The 18,033-nt window shown below is 42.9% G+C and overlaps 1 protein-coding gene across 1 annotated transcript in view; it reads left to right on the forward strand.

The window, feature by feature from the left end:
- Nucleotides 1–5,081: 5,081 nt before the first annotated feature.
- Nucleotides 5,082–18,033, forward strand: part of pde8a (phosphodiesterase 8A) — a 51,786-nt gene continuing 38,834 nt past the window's right edge. The window contains exon 1 of the mRNA XM_080884849.1: nt 5,082–6,640. Within this exon, the coding sequence (XP_080740975.1) occupies nt 6,488–6,640 (153 nt within the window). The 5' untranslated portion in view covers nt 5,082–6,487. The remainder of the gene's footprint in view (nt 6,641–18,033) is intronic.

Raw genomic sequence — 18,033 nt, forward strand, 5'->3', positions numbered from 1 at the left:
CTGCACTCCACGAGCGTCTGGCAGCACAAATGAACCAGCTGCTAGTTAACGAGAGACACCCGGAATGGCTAACTGAAGGCCGGACGGTCCTGATCCCCAAGGACCCCAAGAAGGGACCGGTCCCCTCCAACTACCGACCAATAACCTGCCTCAGTACTACATGGAAGCTCCTGTCAGGCATCATATCGGCTAAGATGAACAGGCACATGGGTCAATACATGAGCGGGACACAGAAAGGAATTGGCAAGAATACCAGAGGTGCAAAACACCAGCTACTGGTAGACAGAACAATCAGCCGAGACTGCAAGACCAGACTGACCAACCTGTGCACTGCCTGGATTGATTACAAGAAGGCCTATGACTCAATGCCCCACAGCTGGATACTGGAATGCCTAGAATTGTACAAGATCAATGGGACCCTAAGAGCCTTCATCAGGAACTCAATGGGGATGTGGCGTACAACACTAGAGGCCAACTCCAAGCCCATAGCACAAGTTACCATCAAGTGCGGGATCTACCAAGGAGATGCTCTGTCCCCACTGCTGTTCTGCATAGGCCTGAACCCCCTCAGTGAGATCATTAACAAGACTGGCTACGGATACCGACTACGGAACGGAGCAGTTGTCAGCCACCTCCTGTACATGGATGACATCAAGCTGTATGCCAAGAGTGAACGAGACATCGATTCACTGATCCACACTACCAGGCTATACAGCAATGACATTGGAATGTCGTTCGGACTGGAGAAGTGTAGTCGGATGGTAACAAAGAGAGGGAAGGTAGTCAGAACTGAGGGGATTGAACTACCAGAAGGCAACATTGCAGACATAGAGGACAGTTACAAGTACCTGGGGATCCCGCAGGCAAATGGGAACCATGAAGAGGCCGCTAGAAAGGCTGCAACCACCAAGTACCTGCAGAGGGTCAGGCAAGTCCTGAGGAGTCAGCTGAATGGTAAGAACAAGATCCGGGCCATCAACACGTACGCCCTGCCCGTGATCAGGTACCCTGCTGGGGTAATAGGCTGGCCAAAGGAGGAGATAGAAGCCACTGACATAAAGACAAGAAAGCTCCTGACCATGCATGGAGGGTTTCACCCCAAGTCCAGCACCCTGAGGCTGTACGCTAAGCGGAAGGAAGGGGGCCGGGGACTGGTGAGTGTCAGCACCACAGTCCAGGATGAGACAAGGAACATCCAAGAATACATTGGGAAGATGGCCCCAACTGACCGAGTGCTCAGTGAATACCTCAGGCAGCAGAAACCCAAGAAAGAGGAGGGAGACGAGGAACCATCATGGAAGGACAGGCCCCTGCACGGTATGTACCACCGGCAGATAGAGGAGGTGGCTGATATCCAGAAATCCTACCAGTGGCTGGACAAAGCTGGACTGAAAGACAGCACAGAGGCACTAATCATGGCAGCACAAGAACAAGCTCTGAGTACAAGATCCATAGAGGCTGGGGTCTATCACACCAGGCAAGACCCCAGGTGCAGGCTGTGTAAAGATGCCCCAGAGACAATCCAGCACATAACAGCAGGGTGCAAGATGCTAGCAGGCAAGGCATACATGGAACGCCATAACCAAGTGGCCGGCATAGTGTACAGGAACATCTGTGCCGAGTATAACCTAGAAGTCCCGAGGTCAAAATGGGAGATGCCCCCAAGGGTGGTGGAGAATGACCGAGCTAAGATCCTGTGGGACTTCCAGATACAGACGGACAAAATGGTGGTGGCTAACCAACCGGACATAGTGGTGGTAGACAAACAGAAGAAGACGGCCGTAGTGATCGATGTAGCGGTTCCGAATGACAGCAATATCAGGAAGAAGGAACACGAGAAGCTGGAGAAATACCAAGGGCTCAGAGAAGAGCTCGAGAGGATGTGGAGGGTGAAGGTAACGGTGGTCCCCGTGGTAATCGGAGCACTAGGTGCGGTGACTCCCAAGCTAGGCGAGTGGCTCCAGCAGATCCCGGGAATAACATCGGAGATCTCTGTCCAGAAGAGCGCAGTCCTGGGAACAGCTAAGATACTGCGCAGGACCCTCAAGCTCCCAGGCCTCTGGTAGAGGACCCGAGCTTGAAGGATAAACCGCCCGCAGGGGCGTGCTGGGTGTTTTTTTTGGTTATATATATATATATATATATATATATATATATATATATATATATATATATATATATATATATATATATATATATATATATTATATATATATATATTTTTTTTTTTATATTTTTGTTGACTGTATATATATATATATATATACAGTCAACAAAAATATAAACGCAACACCTTTGTTACTGCTCCCATTCCCCATGGGATGGACGTAGAGACCTAAAATTCATTCCAGATACACAATATAACCATCCCTCCCAAACAGTGGTCACAAATCAGTCCAAATGTGTGGTAGTGGGCACATCTGCCATATTGAGATAATCCATCCCACCTCACAGGTGTGCCACATCAGGATGCTGATCTGACATCATGAGTAGTGCACAGGTGTACCTCAGACTGCCCACAACAAAAGGCCACCCTGGAATGTGCAGTTTTTTGCGCTATTGGGGGTCTGGGGACCCAGAACCGGTCAGTATCTGGTGTGACCACCATTTGCCTCATGCAGTGCAACACATCGTCGCATGGAGTCTATCAGATTGTCAATTGTGGCCTGTGGAATGTTGGTCCACTCCACTTCAATGGCTGTGCGAGGTTGTTGGATATTCGTGGGAACTGGTACACGCTGTCGTATACGCCGGTCAAGCACATCCCGAACATGCTCAATGGGTGACATGTCCGGTGAGTATGCTGGCCATGCAAGAACTGGGACATTCTCAGCTGCCATCTGCCCTGAACAATGTGAACCATGATTCATTCGTGAAGCGCACACCTCTCCAACGTGCCAGACGCCATCGAATGTGAGCATTTGCCCACACAAGTCTGTTACGGCGACGAGCTGGAGTCAGGTCAAGACCCCGATGAGGACGACGGGCATGCAGTTGAGCGTCCCTGAGACGGTTTCTGACAGTTTGTGCAGAAATTGTTTGGTTGTGCAAACCAATTGTTCCAGCAGCTGTCTGGGTGGCTGGTCTCAGACGATCTTGGAGGTGAACCTGCTGGATGTGGAGGTCCTGGGCTGGTGTGGTTACACGAGGTCTGCGGTTGTGAGGCCGGTTGGATGTGCTGCCATATTCTCTGAAACGCCTGTGGAGACGGCTTATGGTTGAGAAATGAACATTCAATGCACGGGCGACAGATCTGGTTGACATTCCTGCTGTCAGCATGCCAGTTGCACGCTCCCTCATTGCTTGTGGCATCTGTGGCATTTTGCTGTGAGACAAAACTGCACATTTCAGGGTGGCCTTTTGTTGTGGGCAGTCTGAGGTACACCTGTGCACTACTCATGATGTCAGATCAGCATCCTGATGTGGCACACCTGTGAGATGGGATGGATTATCTCAATATGGCAGATGTGCCCACTACCACACATTTGGACTGATTTGTGACCACTGTTTGGGAGGGATGGTTATATTGTGTATCTGGAATGAATTTTAGGTCTCTACGTCCATCCCATGGGGAATGGGAGCAGTAACAAAGGTGTTGCGTTTATATTTTTGTTGAGTATATATATATATATATATATATATATATATATATATATATATATATATATATATATATATATATATTTTTTTTAATAAAGAAAACACGTAAATACTCCCCCTCCCACACACACACACCCCACACACACTGCAAAGTTATGACATCACAACAACATGATTGGTCAGTAAAGTTGCGATGTTGATCCTGGACCAACATTATTACGATGATGTAGGAACAAAGCCAACACGAGGGCATCAGATACACCATGTCGGCAACATAATTAGGCATCGAAAAAAGCACTTTGGTGAATGAAATGCTAAAATTGAGTAGAAAAAGTCCTACACAAGTACCAGACCATATTATGGTCATGATATTCTTGTGTCGGGTGCCTTTAAGTACTTGAGTATTTTAAAGTTATCTAATAGAAATATTAAAGAAGGAATACACACAAAGCCTAAGAGACAGAAGAGGGAATGATTTGAAAGCCATTAGAAATCTGACTCTTCAGACCAACGGGCACAGTCACTACAATATATGACCTGTTGCAAATACACATTTCCATGCAGAGCATTGCAATTTTGTTGCTTTTCTGAATTCAAAGGAACTAGGCCACGCTCAGTGGGAGGTCGTGGGGTCACTGGCCTTTCGCGCTAACCTGAGGTATTGTTCTCTTTGAGGTTTCAGGATGAAGCAGACATTTGTTGCATTTTTTTTGTTTTTGTTTTTTAGTCCCTAAATATGCTTTGTGGAGTGCTGCGGAGTTAGTGAAGCTTGCCAAAGAGGTGAGCGAATGAGTTTCACAAAATAAAACAGCTCATCAGGAACAAACATTGCCAAAAGTGTAAAATGTGAGAATAAAAGAATAAATATAAAAACATATTTGGATTTTTTTTTTTAAGCAACGCAATAAATTCTTTAAAGTTGTGATAGTTGGTCTTACTTTTTAAAAAATTATTATAAACTATGTGGCACAATGTGTATCATATTAACCAAAAATGTAAAAAAATCGCCCCATGGTCGCTTAACATTTCATTATCAGCAACAACGTCAGTGTGATAATCTCTCATTACAGAGCCTTTTAATGGATTTAGATATACATTAGTGTGTTTTGTGTGTGTTTTCAGACATATTTGCATAGACTTCAACTTCATTATGTGCATTCAAGCGTTTTCCTGTGTATTAAAAATTGTAAATGTGTTTTCCCAGATTCAGCAGGGCGACATACTCATCCACAGCCACAGTATCTGCGGTTTGCATGTGCTACGTGCTTTGAATAAAGAAATGAAATAAATAAATAAATAAATAAATAAAGGTAAGGCTACCTGCAGCCAGCTCAGCGTTGGTTGGCCAGGGCTCTTTTTTCCTCTTTTCAAAGTTCCCACAGAAAGCAGAGGACCGCCCAGCGGCGCCGAGCGCGCCTCTGATTGGCTGCGCGCAGCTCATTTGCATTAACGTCAGTAAAGGCTGTAGGTCAATCCTTGCGGGTGCTTTTATTGGATGTGCCGCTGTCAAGCAGTGCTGAAGAATTGGAAGGGCAAACGCCAGAAAAGGCAGAGAAAAGACAAACATTAAATCAGCATTATGTAGCTCGATCTTGCCTTACTTCCGCTCTCGACAACCTCAAATAATCCTGCCGTGCCCGATTTCGGATCTGAAACTTGTGGACACGGAGCGGTCCTTTTTTTTTGGGGGGGGGGGGGAAGATTTTTTCTCTCTCTCTCCCTCTCTGTGTCTCTCTCTCAGAGCGATCGCATTCTCCAGAGGTGGTACCTCACAACATTACTCTCTGACAGCCTTTACATCCTTTTTTCTTCTCTCCCTCCTCCTCCAGAATGACAGAAAATCGCGGAGCCTGCTAACACTCTTTACTGCACCCGGGTTTGGAGCTCTTATATCAGTCGGATCATCCTCAGCCGGCCAGCGGATGCCTGAATGGAGATTGCGAGCCATCCACCAAGATTTCTCCGCGTCCTAAAATTGGTGATTTGGGGCTGATAAATGGAGTGTTGTGTCGGGCAGTATGCTTCACGAAGCTTGTTTGACACCGGAGCCACTGGCCAGAATAACGCTCTGCAGTGTGAATATTTCAGCCTGTTGATGATGAACCGCTCAGGACTGGAGCAAAGTGTCGTGAGAACCGGTTTATGGGCCCGTGTCTTGAGCTGAAGTGGGCAACCGGATTGTTGAAGAGAAGGAGAGGAGAGGACAGGGGGGGGGGGGAGAGAGAGAGAGAAGGCATCGTTTTTGATGGCTCCGAGGTGGTGGAGGACGACTACACATGAAACCTTGGCCGCAAAAAATGGATAAAACTATTGCATGAAAGCTGGCCGGGGAGGGGGGAACTGCATGGTGTGTCTTAGGCCTACTTGATAACACTGAAGTTGAAGGGGGGGTGAGGGGGGGGGGGGAGAGAAAAATGAGAAAATGATGATGTGGTACGAGGAAGGCGAGAAGAGGAGCCGGAGTGAGGGATAATAATAATAAAAAATAAAATAAATCGTCCATGGGGATCTCAGCAGCGGAAGAATAACGGAATCCAAGTTTTCGAGGACAAGACAGCTGCTTTGATTGAAGCTCTCCAATTAACTTCATGTGAAAAACAGAGGGAGGAAATCAGCTTCCTGGTCGGGGGTGGGGGTTAGAAAAATATATTATTCATGCCTTGTGTTAGAGCAATTGCAGAACCGGCTTTGCTGTGGCCTAGATGATATTTACATATATATTTATATATATGTAGCCTATATTTAAACAACAAAGAAAAAGTATGAACCTTAGGAGGAAGAGTGGACTTTAAGATTACAAAAAGAGGGCAAATGACACTCTTGTAGCCTCAAAGTAAAGCACTTGCGCAAAAAGGAAAAAAAAAAAAAGGCTGAAGTGGGTTGAAGCATGGGCTGTGCTTCAAGTATTCATATCTCTGATAGGGTGGTCTACCACAGTGGAAAAGAGTCCGAGGATTCCCACTCACCCCAGCAGACTAATACCACTCAGCATCAAGGAAATCCTGCCTCTGGACTACCCCTAAAACCCCCTAGCTGCAAGGTGAGGGACTCTACATTCATTTACATTTACACAGACACAGATCCACTATGTATGCATGTGTGTATCTATGTGTGTGAGAGAGTCAGTTGCTTGTGTATATGCATGTCTAAAGCTGTTCAACAAAAAACCTCTGCTCTATAAACTACAGTCTATTTACTTAAAAAAGGTTATTGAATAGAAATATTAAAGAAGGAATACACACAAATCCATGGAGACGGGAGAGGGGATGACTCCAAAGCCATTAGAAATCTGACTCTTCAGACCAACAGGCACAGTCACTACAATATATGACCTGTTGCAAATACACATTTCCATGCAGGGCATTGCAATTTTGCTGCTTTTCTGAATTCAGAGGAAATAGGCCACGCTCAGTGGAAGGTCATAGGGTCGAAAGCCCTTCGCGCTACCCTGAGGTGTTGTTCTCTTTGAGGTTTCAGGATGACGCAAATATTTGTTGCACTCTTTTTTGTGTGTGTGTGTGTGTGTGTGTGTGTGTGAGTCCTTAAATATCTACTCTGTGAAGTGCTGGACTTGACAGATCTAAAAAATCTACGCACAAGGCAGCAACATGTGTTGTCAAACGTGCTTCTTTCAGCTGTTTTCAGCTGACTTAGCTCTGGCCTCTGTTTCACCTTTCCACCAGTTATGCTTTTCAGTAGGATGTCCTCTCTTGCGAAATCTTATTGCTGTCTAAACTTCATGCACAAAAACCTACACAAACAGCTATCAGTACCCACTTTGACCGTGCAGAGGGATCTTTGCGCTACAAGTGGGGAAAGTGGGTAATGAGAAGGATGGCGGTAGGATTACACCAGAAAGTCTCTCATTGAAAGTGCTTCATCACTGGCAAAAAAAAGTAACAGTCCCATTTGTGTATTGGACCAATAATAATTACACTAAATATAACAAAACAGGCCGTGCCTGCTTCCACTCAGGGACTAAATAGGTGTTTCTAATCAGGATGATTGTTTTTGGCCTTTTTGTTGTGTAAGAGATTACACATGCACATAACAATTTCTGTTATTCAGATTAAGACGTGCGTTTTGGGGTCAGATAGGTGTAACTATCTGCAGCAAACTGAAACATAAAGATCCATTTTTTTTTATGTTTTTGTGCTGGTTAAAAGCGTAATCTCGTCAGCATAAAAACTTGAGCAATATAGCGTTGGGAGCTGTCATCGTGTCTCTGAAGAGTCCATTGGTGGCACATTTATGATGCAGTCAAAGCTGGTCTGTACTGTATTGTTTTGGTGTAGATCTGCAGGCGTCTGTAAGCACAAAGCGTTGGTTTAAAGAAGAAGAAGGTGGGATGTTGTGAATTTAGTAGTGCAGCAGTGTATCTGTGTGTTTATGGGAAAGTGTGCGCTTGTCCGACAGGCCGCGGGCTATCTGAGGGCCTCTGTCAAGCTGAATTTTGTGGCCAAATGTCACCCCAGGATGCAGTGAGAAGTCTGTGTGACAGATGCCCCCACGTCAAAACGCCCACTGTGACTCTGATTGAATTAGTTCCCTGATTGAGTTAGACTAATGGTATACAAATCTTCTTGTGCTGGAAATGTTAATTCCTGCTCTGTAAGGTGTCATTGCCGAGATCCGCCGCGCATTTTCTGAGAGAGCGGCCGGATTTATTTTTACCACAATGGACAGAAAAAGTATTTTTATGGTTGCTTTTCATTAAGAACCACACATGCGTTAGCTCGCCATGATGCATTCAAGCCTCGGGAATCCACACCACTTCTGATTGTTGTAGCTTTTTTCTTTTTTTTTTAAAGGGGGGGGGAGTCTCTTAAAAAAAAAAAAAAGACCAATAACAGACACCTGCAGCACTTTGATTTAATAAAGCAGTTTTTCAGGCAATATCATTGAAAAGCACTCATTTCTTGCATTTCATTCAGAAAATATTTGGAAGAATAGACCTAATGAGCAAGAAAGCATTTACACTGTAAAATAGATCCCTGAGATGATGAATGTTTCATATCATTTCATGTGACACAGCCCTATTTTATTTATTTTTTTATAAGTACATTGGATTGACATATAAATCACTACAATTTAATGTCAAATACTTCTTCTGTTTTATTATTATATGTTCTGGGCTTCGGCTTTGAATCACTGTGATTCTGAACAGAACACACGCATTCGTGCCCTGAAGGATAATAATATTCTTTCAAATAAACACACAACTGGCAGTAAGTACAGCAGTGTACACGTTTAGCTCATTGCAAAACTGTGTTAGGCAAATGTGAAATCTGCGCTGTACCTCTGCTTACTTTGTTTTATATCTACATATGAGTGAGGGAGGCAGGATCAGAACATGTGCAGGCATCTACAGCGTGAGAAGGACTCAATAGAAGTTTGGGAGTGTGATGTGAGTTATTGTCAAGGGTACGTTACCATCTGGGCTGCTCTAGTGATGATAAGGCTCAAGTACAAGGTCCTGTGATAGTAGGGTGTGTGTGTGTGTGTGTGTGTGTGTGTGTGTGTGTGTGTGTGTGTGTGTGTGTGTGTGTGTGTGTGTGTGTGTGTGTGTGTGTGTGTGTGTGTGTGTGTGTGTGTGTGTGTGTGTGTGTGTGTGTGTGTGTGTGTGTGTGTGTGTGTTGGCCTAAACAGAGAGAAAGAGAGGCCTTAGCCAAACACAACATCATTTATCTGGCCTTGATTTTTCCAGTCTGATTGCCCCCCACATAAGGAAATCAAGTAGCCCCCACTCCCAGATCAGCAAATGTAAAATCAGCTTCACGGTTACCTCTTAGTATGAATGAAAAAGGGCAGTAAAGGGTGCTAAGCTTACAAGTGTGTGGAAAGCAATGCCATCTTGCTTACTGCCTGATTCCAGCCTCTGCGTGCATTAGCATAAGTGGTATCACTCAGGCTATACCTCAGACTCCCCCCTCGTCATTTAACCCTCCCATCCCCGCGGGCGACCGGGCACATGAGGTTTTCTTTCCTGTCGGCTGAGAAACATTTAACTGCTGCTTATCTGAAACCACCGCCGACCTGAGCACACTGTCTGCATTTGTCAGTATTCGCTCCTGTCGTTTCCGTGCGAGCTCTCTATGGCCAAGTTTGTGTGTGTTTAGTCCAAGTTGAGAGTCATTGGGTAATTTATTCCAGAGGAGGGCAAAGGCTTCGCATGGTGATGAATTAATCCACTGTGCTTTTTCTGCTGCCTGAGAGGAAAGAGACTGATATGGGCTCCTTCTCTCTGTCTTTCATTTTGGCTATCAGACATGGACCTTTTTTTTTTTTTCTTTTTTTTTTAAATTATATACCTTTTACTTCTTAGGTGATACTCTTCAAATTCTCTCTGACTGCCTTCATTGCCACAATCGCACACGACTGAATGCACAATAGTTGCTGGTCTCCCTCTGAGCAGCCTCAGAAGCATCTATGTTCAGTTGACTTCAGCATTCATGCTGTTTTCTTTGTCTTTACAGCTGCTGTATGGATCAAATGATGGATTGTGTTTATCCGTGTCTATCAAAGATGTCATGCGTATATGTACAGTGGTCTTTTATAGCCCAGAGCATGGCACTCCCCCCTGGCGTGCTGCCACAGCTGGCCGTTTGAATCCCACTGGGGCAAAGTTCCTGTGCTATAAAGCATTATTTAAACAAACAAAAACAAAACAAACTCGGTGATCAGTTAGATTTAGAGGTGCTGGTAAATGGGTTTGGTTACATCTGGACAGAGTTGGATGAGCAGTTTCTCCCTGTTTCCAGTCCCTGTGTCAAGATAAGCCAACCAGCCTGTGACCGTAGTTTCACATTTAACTGACTGATATGAAACTGAGCTCTTGGCAGGCGAGGACGCATACGTATTTCCCCCACATGTCAAGCTAACGTTTCTTTTTCTGCAGTAATTTTTCTTTTAAACTTTGGCATGAAAAAGGAAAATTGCAAGCTTCTTTAATAAGTTTATTTTATCTTTTATTCAAACAAAATGTCAGCTGCAGTGTCCCTGTGTTTCCCTTCCTGTCTGGAGTGCCTGCAAGGGCAGTAAGGGGGCAGCAAGGGGGGGATTTTTTTTTAAATTTTTTTTTATTTTTTGGTTTTTTTGCTATGTCATTTATCTCCACTAGCACATGAGCAGAAGGAGCTCAGAGGAGGCAAGATGGGGCACATGGCACAACCACACTCCTCTGGTTGATATATAGGGCGCTCTAGTGCTTATCAACCATGTTTGCATAGCGTTAGATATCCAAGAGTTCAGGGCCAAATGTACTACAGTATTCATACATTTTAATTCCCACAACCACTCTGTTCTTGAACATTAAGCAGCTCACAACACTTCATATAGTGTCACCCTGAGTGTTAAATTAAATTAAGATAAAATGATAAATCTCTTTGTCACCTTAGGTGTAGCTACAGTGGGTCTCTTCATCTCACAGGACTTCCTTACTTGTGGGGTGTATACCGGGTTACGTGTACTTGTGAAACAGACCCTCCCATTGTTTTTCTTGTTTTGTTGTTTTTTTTTTTAAAACTGGTCTTAACAAGCAAGGCCACATTCAAAGCTTGTTCTGCTCCCCCTCCAGGTTTAGAATTTAGTATCATAAGGTCGGCATGTGACAGTTTCATGAGATTACTGAAATGGTATTCTTCCAAAACGAGGCGCTACAAGTGTTTATGTTGCTGCAGCGCTCTCTGTTCGCTCTTCCAGGAGCTCACAGGAATGTAGCTGTGAGTGGGCCCTGGTCCGCTGGTGGCCTTTCATGCTCTTCCTTGAATGCGCCTCTCCCAGCTTCTGGGCTTTCTAAGGTCTGAGCATCTGCTCTGGCTATGCAGTCATGCCACTTGTTCTCCAAGCATCCAGACTTTTAGGCCTGGCTGGGCTGGAAACAGATTATTTTAGGATTGCTTTGGTCTGTTGACTGTTTAGGTGTCAACTATCACTGATGTCATTTGTCCTGATCGGTCGATCATATTTATTCATGGGGATGGAGCAGAATGAGGCGTCATCATTTCTTTTTCACTTCACACTTAACTTTCCAATATTCGTAGTGCAGCAGAATCACAGTTATTTGACAATAATTGCGCGGTCAGACAAGGGTGTGGGGAAACAAATTGATGCAGTATATTTTGCGTGGCAATATCACATTGATACACGTAAATCAAATATAGATATTTATTAAGGAAATTAAAATACTCTGGGAATACTATGAACAACAGGGCTTATCTTATGTGTCATCATCCTGAGATGTTGTTAGCCGAGCAAATTTTGATCAAATCGGCTCTGTCGAAAAACTATCCAACACTGGAAACACTTAGCTTGACAAAACTACTTCCTAACTCAGAGAAAGTTAACGGCTCCATCACACGAGTAGAAATGGGACAGCAGCCTGTTTGCATCTACAAAAAAAAAAATCGGTGACTGTCTGTTTATTGCGTTGAATTTTTTTTTTCACATTCCGCAACCATGGTTGTCCGCAGATTGAGGGTGTTGTGCACTCATGACTGCTTTTGAGTCCAAGGCTATTGCTCATCTGGCCTGGTATGAGGCAACCTTTCTGCAAAACAGTTGCAATCTGACTTGGACTGACTGCAGTCACTCTCAGAGAGATTGTTGAAGGTGTGCAAATAATTGTTGTTTAATTTTTAAATGCAGGCAGGTTTCCAACATCCTTCCATCAGAATCAGTTTTTATCAGTGAGCACAACTCGAAAGGACTTCCGGTAGCTGGTTGTCTTCTGGATATATTTTTATTGAACAGGAAGGCTGCTGAGCACAAATATGATAGTTCAATTTGAATTTCTGCTAAATTTCTCTTTGTAAATTTTTGTCTATGTAGATGGGCAATAAATGGAAGATTTCTGACCATTTACACTGCAAATCACCAATTTGACCCCATTCAGTTGCAGACTGATATCCGACTGCTAGCAGACTGACTTTGTCATGTGGCAGAAGTTCCATCAGGATTTAGCGACAATGTTAATATGCCTGGCAATTTAATTTTGCAGCAAAGACAAAAAAAAAAGCAGAAGTGAGATAATGTTATCTTATTGGATAAAACTGATAATGACCAACTATAGTATACGTTATTGTAAAATGTTAAAAATCACAATAATGTGATATTCTCAGTGAAGTACACTCCTGCCTGTACATAAAATAGCAGTATACTGAATGCACAAAGTATCTATGCTCATCCTCACTGAGGCATGGCAGGGCAGGTGAAATAGTTTCTGCATGTTGTGGCAAACGTGAGCCTAATGATTGGAGTGCTGCATTTTAACTTGTGACACATTTTCAAACAGAAAACCATTTACAAGGATTTAAAGGACAGGTTTGACACTTTAGAAACCTCTAGCGGCGCCCTTAAAGGTTACAAATTAACACATTATACGCTGTTTGCTTATTTGATTCAAAACCAAAGGGTCAAACCTGTGAGCTGTGGTTCTGTGGACTGTGTGATGGAGTATTTCTTGGCTTTGATCATTGACACAACTTTACCATTTATTTGAAATGCAACATGTTAACTGTTGAGCTTTAGAGGGGCGGCCAGAAGACGGGCTACTTCTGGCTAGAGCCTGTCTTTATGTTATGTTAGACTAAATAGCTGTTTGTGAGAGGACTGATTACAGCCATCAACAGCTAGTCCATAAAGATTCCTTAAAAAGTCACAGTATTAGAAATGCTCTTCTGTATATTTAAGGTTCTGCGCCATCTCTCTTCTTTAACCTTATCTTGCCTAGTTTATTTGTTGGCTTGGTAGTATTATCACCATTTTCTGCTTAGACCACCTTTTTTTGTTTTTTTTCTTCATGTGAATGAATGTTTAGGATACTACACTACTGTCACATGTGACCCTCTATATTACACATTAATCTCTTGAAGTCCCACTCCCACACCTATGAGCGATTATGAAAAGCACATAGTGTAAAAACACAGCATCATTGTTCTTCCAAAGGAAAAGTTCACCCCAGTGTCATCAGTCTTGGACAGCGTCCGTGTCCACAGGAGTGAATCTGCTCTGGAATGGAGCCTTTCGTAGTGATTGTGTCCTGATGTAACCACACACAGCACATCATCTTAACAAAGCTAACAGCCATGTTAATAGCAACTGGTTACTGGAGTACTTTGGACATTTTCACGCTTCATCACACCGCTGTCTTCGCTGCCAGAATATACTGAAGAAACTGAAGGAATGTTGCCTGTTGGAAGGTTTCCTTCTGGGGAAGGATATACAAAGCACCAAAAATTATTAGATTTAGTGTTGAATTGTAAACCTGATGGGTATTTTATTGCAAAAACCTGGCAATTGATATAAAAATAATTTTACAATCAAAGTGCTCCAGAGGCACTGATTTCTTTCTGCTGCCTTTTTTCACTAAATAATTGCTGAGCTGACTAGCTTTAAGGCAAAAAGGCCTTCAGCTTATTGTAAACACACAAGACACTCATTCACCTGCTGTGCACCCCATTAAAGTAGCGCTGCTCTCCTCCTCCTTTGTTTAAAGGGACATTAACTCTGATGCAGAGCTCTCTGGAGTCTATTCTGTCTTTTGCTCTTGAGATGCACTGTACCCTCAGTTGAAATAGCCCTAACAGTGTCGGTGGGGCGGAGTGTAGATGGTGCACATTGTTTTTGCAGTGTCCATTGCGTGCTTGTAACAACACATGTAGGCTGGTGCAGAAATTCAGTCAGAACGCCCGACTAACTTTTTGATTTTTATAGGCAAGTTCAAATCATCTCTTTTGACTAACTGATCCCGTCAAAGTCTTACTTGATTGTAACAGAGCTGTAGTAATCCAAACCGTTCGACCGTGACATGCAAATAAAATTTGTAGCTAAGTTTCAAAAACATGGAGTGAGCCAGTCACTATTGGTTAGCTCCACCGTAACACCCCCACCCCAGAGAAATTCAAGTTTAAGTTGTGGAAACTTTGATATGTCAAAACTGCCTTTTCTTCCTAAAGGTCAAGATGAATATACCCAAATATTAAAGTAATTTTTCCATTCTGATTCTCCTATCGAGTTGATCTAATTTTGCATGTCAGAGAAGGACACTTTGGCACAACCTTTGCTAGAACACTTGACAGTGGTTTTATGCTTCATATTATTTTGCTTTGAGGTGATAAGGTTGATTCAAGATAGACTGTATTACTCCAGGCGCATACCAGTTCGGTTTCATAAAAACAGCGTTTGAAAACAGTCACTGAAACTACCTCTAAGACTGCCTGTTGGACACTTTAGGAGAGTAGAAAATGATTCAGTGGAAACTATGAAAGGACACACCCTAATAAAGTCATTGATGACAGTGGAGCATGTTTGCATGGTTCTAATAGGAGTGACACAAGTGAAACATTCCTGCGTGATGTTCACAAGAACCCGTGCCATTTATCATACCTGTTGCACCTGCCTAATGACATTCCTCCACAGACTGCCTGTATTACTGTGTGCATTGCAACAAGAACAGCTGCTTATAGTTGTGAAATATTGTTCTAGATATTTCTGCTTCAACAAAGTCAGGAAGGTTGAAGAGCTGCAAGGCTGCCTTTCTACCTTAAGTAGCAACAATCTGTGTACAAGAAACCAATTTCTGCTTAACGTGTAGGGAAGAATAATCAGTCACATAAAGTTAAGAGAGATTTTGTGTTACCTTTTTGACTGGTTACCTAACAATATTGCGTCACATCACTCATTACCTACTATCAGGCATCTTGGGTGCGTAGGAAAATGGCAAGCCCTAGAAATACCTGCTAATCGCTAGAAAGAATTTTCTCTGTACACATGTGTTGTCTTAAACAGTTTCTGTTTAATGATACGATGCATTTGCAAATAAATTTATTTATTTATTTACCAGCAATATTGGATGAGGTGAAATGGGTTTTGTGCAGAATGCACTTTCAAGATGGAAAAGGGTGTATTAGATGTACTAAATCCTCTCTAAATGTAAATGACATCATGACATGCTGGAGATTAAATTGCAATCTCCAGTTCTCCATTTAAATCAGTATTGAGCGTATGTAAGTATAAACATTTTAAAATCTTTCCTTTTATAATGGCCTCCTAAAGAAAGCAGTTGAAACGCCAGCGTTAGTACGCAAGAAGAAAAAACCTGCTCAGGTTTCAGTGATACAAGCAGCTGAAAGGTGCAGTGAAATATCTGACATCCACCAGAACTGATTAGGTCTGAATTTTGAGAATTAACCAGTTGAAAGTGTTTCCAGGGATGTGGTCATAAAACCATCAGTGTAACTTTGTACTAAACATTGGGGGGGTCAATATCTCTGTCTAAATAAATAAATCTGGGTAAATTCCCAGATGATTAAACATGCAACTATTTTGCTGGTAATACCTGAAATGAGTAAAGAAAATCAACAGCCTATTTATGCAAGATAATTCATAATTTTATTGGGGGGGTTATATTGGTGGGGTCTGATTATTGAGGGGGTCATAACCCCTCTAACCCCCCTGGAAATTACGCCCCTGCGTGAAACCCAAATAATTTAGACTTTTATTAGGAGTAAAGCTTATTTTAATGGTCCTTACAGTGGTAATTAAAATATGCACAAAGGGAAACGTGATTTCTAAAATAATTCAATAACAATATTAGTTTTCTTCAGACGGGAAGTTGCTGTCGGTCTAGTTAAACTTTTTTCCCCATTTCTGTATTTGCATATTTTCTAAGGGTACACTGGGCCGCATGTCTTTGTGTTTCTTACAAACTCCCTTTAATGTTTCTGTTGGCGTGCAGTCATCCTTATTCAGCGTTTCGTGTCTCTGTGTGTATGTTTGTCTGTGATTCCAGTATAGTTTGTGTGCCAAGCCCCAGCCCGTGTCGCTCACTAATCCCTCATGCAACAGTGACATCAGTGGTCCTGTTTTAGCAGGCGAAGAAGACGGAGGGGGGTCTGGTGATTATCTAATGCTCTCCCAGCTATCTGAGGAGCCCAGGAGAACCACTTCTGATATTTTTACTAACATATAAGCTGTTTTGGAGGGCTAGAGTCAGGCAGAGTTACAGACGGAGCAGGAGTGCATTTTTTTTTTTCAAATTCTAATCCGCTCTTTAGGCCATGGGGCCGGTGTGGTAATTAAGATTGCACTGTTGGGTATGGATCTGGCACGAAAGTTACTGTACACTAATGATTCCCGATTCTTATTTGTGGTGCCTGTTGTTTGGACTTGTTGTCATGTATTTGGCTGGACTCAGAAGGAGGGGGGGCTGACTGCTATGGAAAGGTTCCCGATAAGATTACAGCACGCTGTAGTGTCGCTGGACCGGGCAGCGTCCAACTTAGACTGTCCTTCTGCTTCACTGGCCTTTGGCTTTACCTGGACTGAGAGGGAGGAATAAAAATAACACACACCTGATCAATAGTCACACATGGTTCACAGTAAAGATAACACACTGATGACAGGTGCTGTAAGTAGAGGATTTACAGTTGATAAATGATAGTGGGGGTGAAAGGAAGAACGTGTAATAAAATTGAGGGGTTATTTAGGAAGAGTAGATGTAAACATAAGGGAAGGTAAAACAGGCCTGCGGTGTAGTTGTACTAGTGTTGAAGTAGGCCACTGGAAGAAGGGGAGGTTTTGGTTGCCCCAGAGCCCTGGATAGCTTAGGATTGACCAGGTCTTACAGGGATTTCATGGTAATCTGGATAAGGACAGAAATACCTTGAAGGTGAACGCAGGAGAAAGTGCTCAGCTTCTTGTGGGTCTGTCTTTAATTAATTGTCACGCACTGGTGGTAGATATACAAAAACACAATATTTAACATGTTTGGAAAACATTAACAGGAGTTGTGCAGTTTGAAAGAAGCAGTTATTTATGAGGCAGGGAAGGTGTAATCAAATATGCCATTGTGTGAGATATGGTGTTTTACAACCTGAAATATTTCAAGTACTGAAGTTTTGTTTTGTTTTTTAAAAAAAGTATTATTATTTTTAAATATCTCCTATATAAATAAATGACCACGTTCACTCTTTGATCTTATACACTTTCTCCTCTTTAGTTTGTCGATGCTGCCTTTAAAGATCAGAACTTTTTAAAGTTGGATTGTGCTTGTGGTTCTGTAGGATCCTAAAAAAAACAGATGGTGTGTGGTTATAGTGTGAGCACACTTTGAACTTACGTGTATTCGGGTGATTTGAAATGATGGAACATGATTGGAAAATGGACATATTTAGAAAAGTCCAGCCACAGGAGATGCATAAAAGTCGACCTGTGTCGATGTGATCTGTCTTTGCTGGCATGCAGTAGTATAGTAAACATCCATGAGAAGTGTTTCTCTCCAAGTTTCATGAATGCGACTCTTTTCTGCTCCTCATACAACCCTCATCACTTGGCCTGACGGAATGAGCTGCTGCTCAGCCAAGCCTCAGTTACTCTCCTTGGCGCTGTGTTGCACAGATCACATACAAACTGTGATGGATACAGCGAATGCAT

The sequence above is a fragment of the Rhamphochromis sp. 'chilingali' genome (genome assembly GCF_963969265.1).
Source record: "Rhamphochromis sp. 'chilingali' genome assembly, chromosome: 6".
NCBI classification, from domain to species: domain Eukaryota; kingdom Metazoa; phylum Chordata; class Actinopteri; order Cichliformes; family Cichlidae; genus Rhamphochromis; species Rhamphochromis sp. 'chilingali'.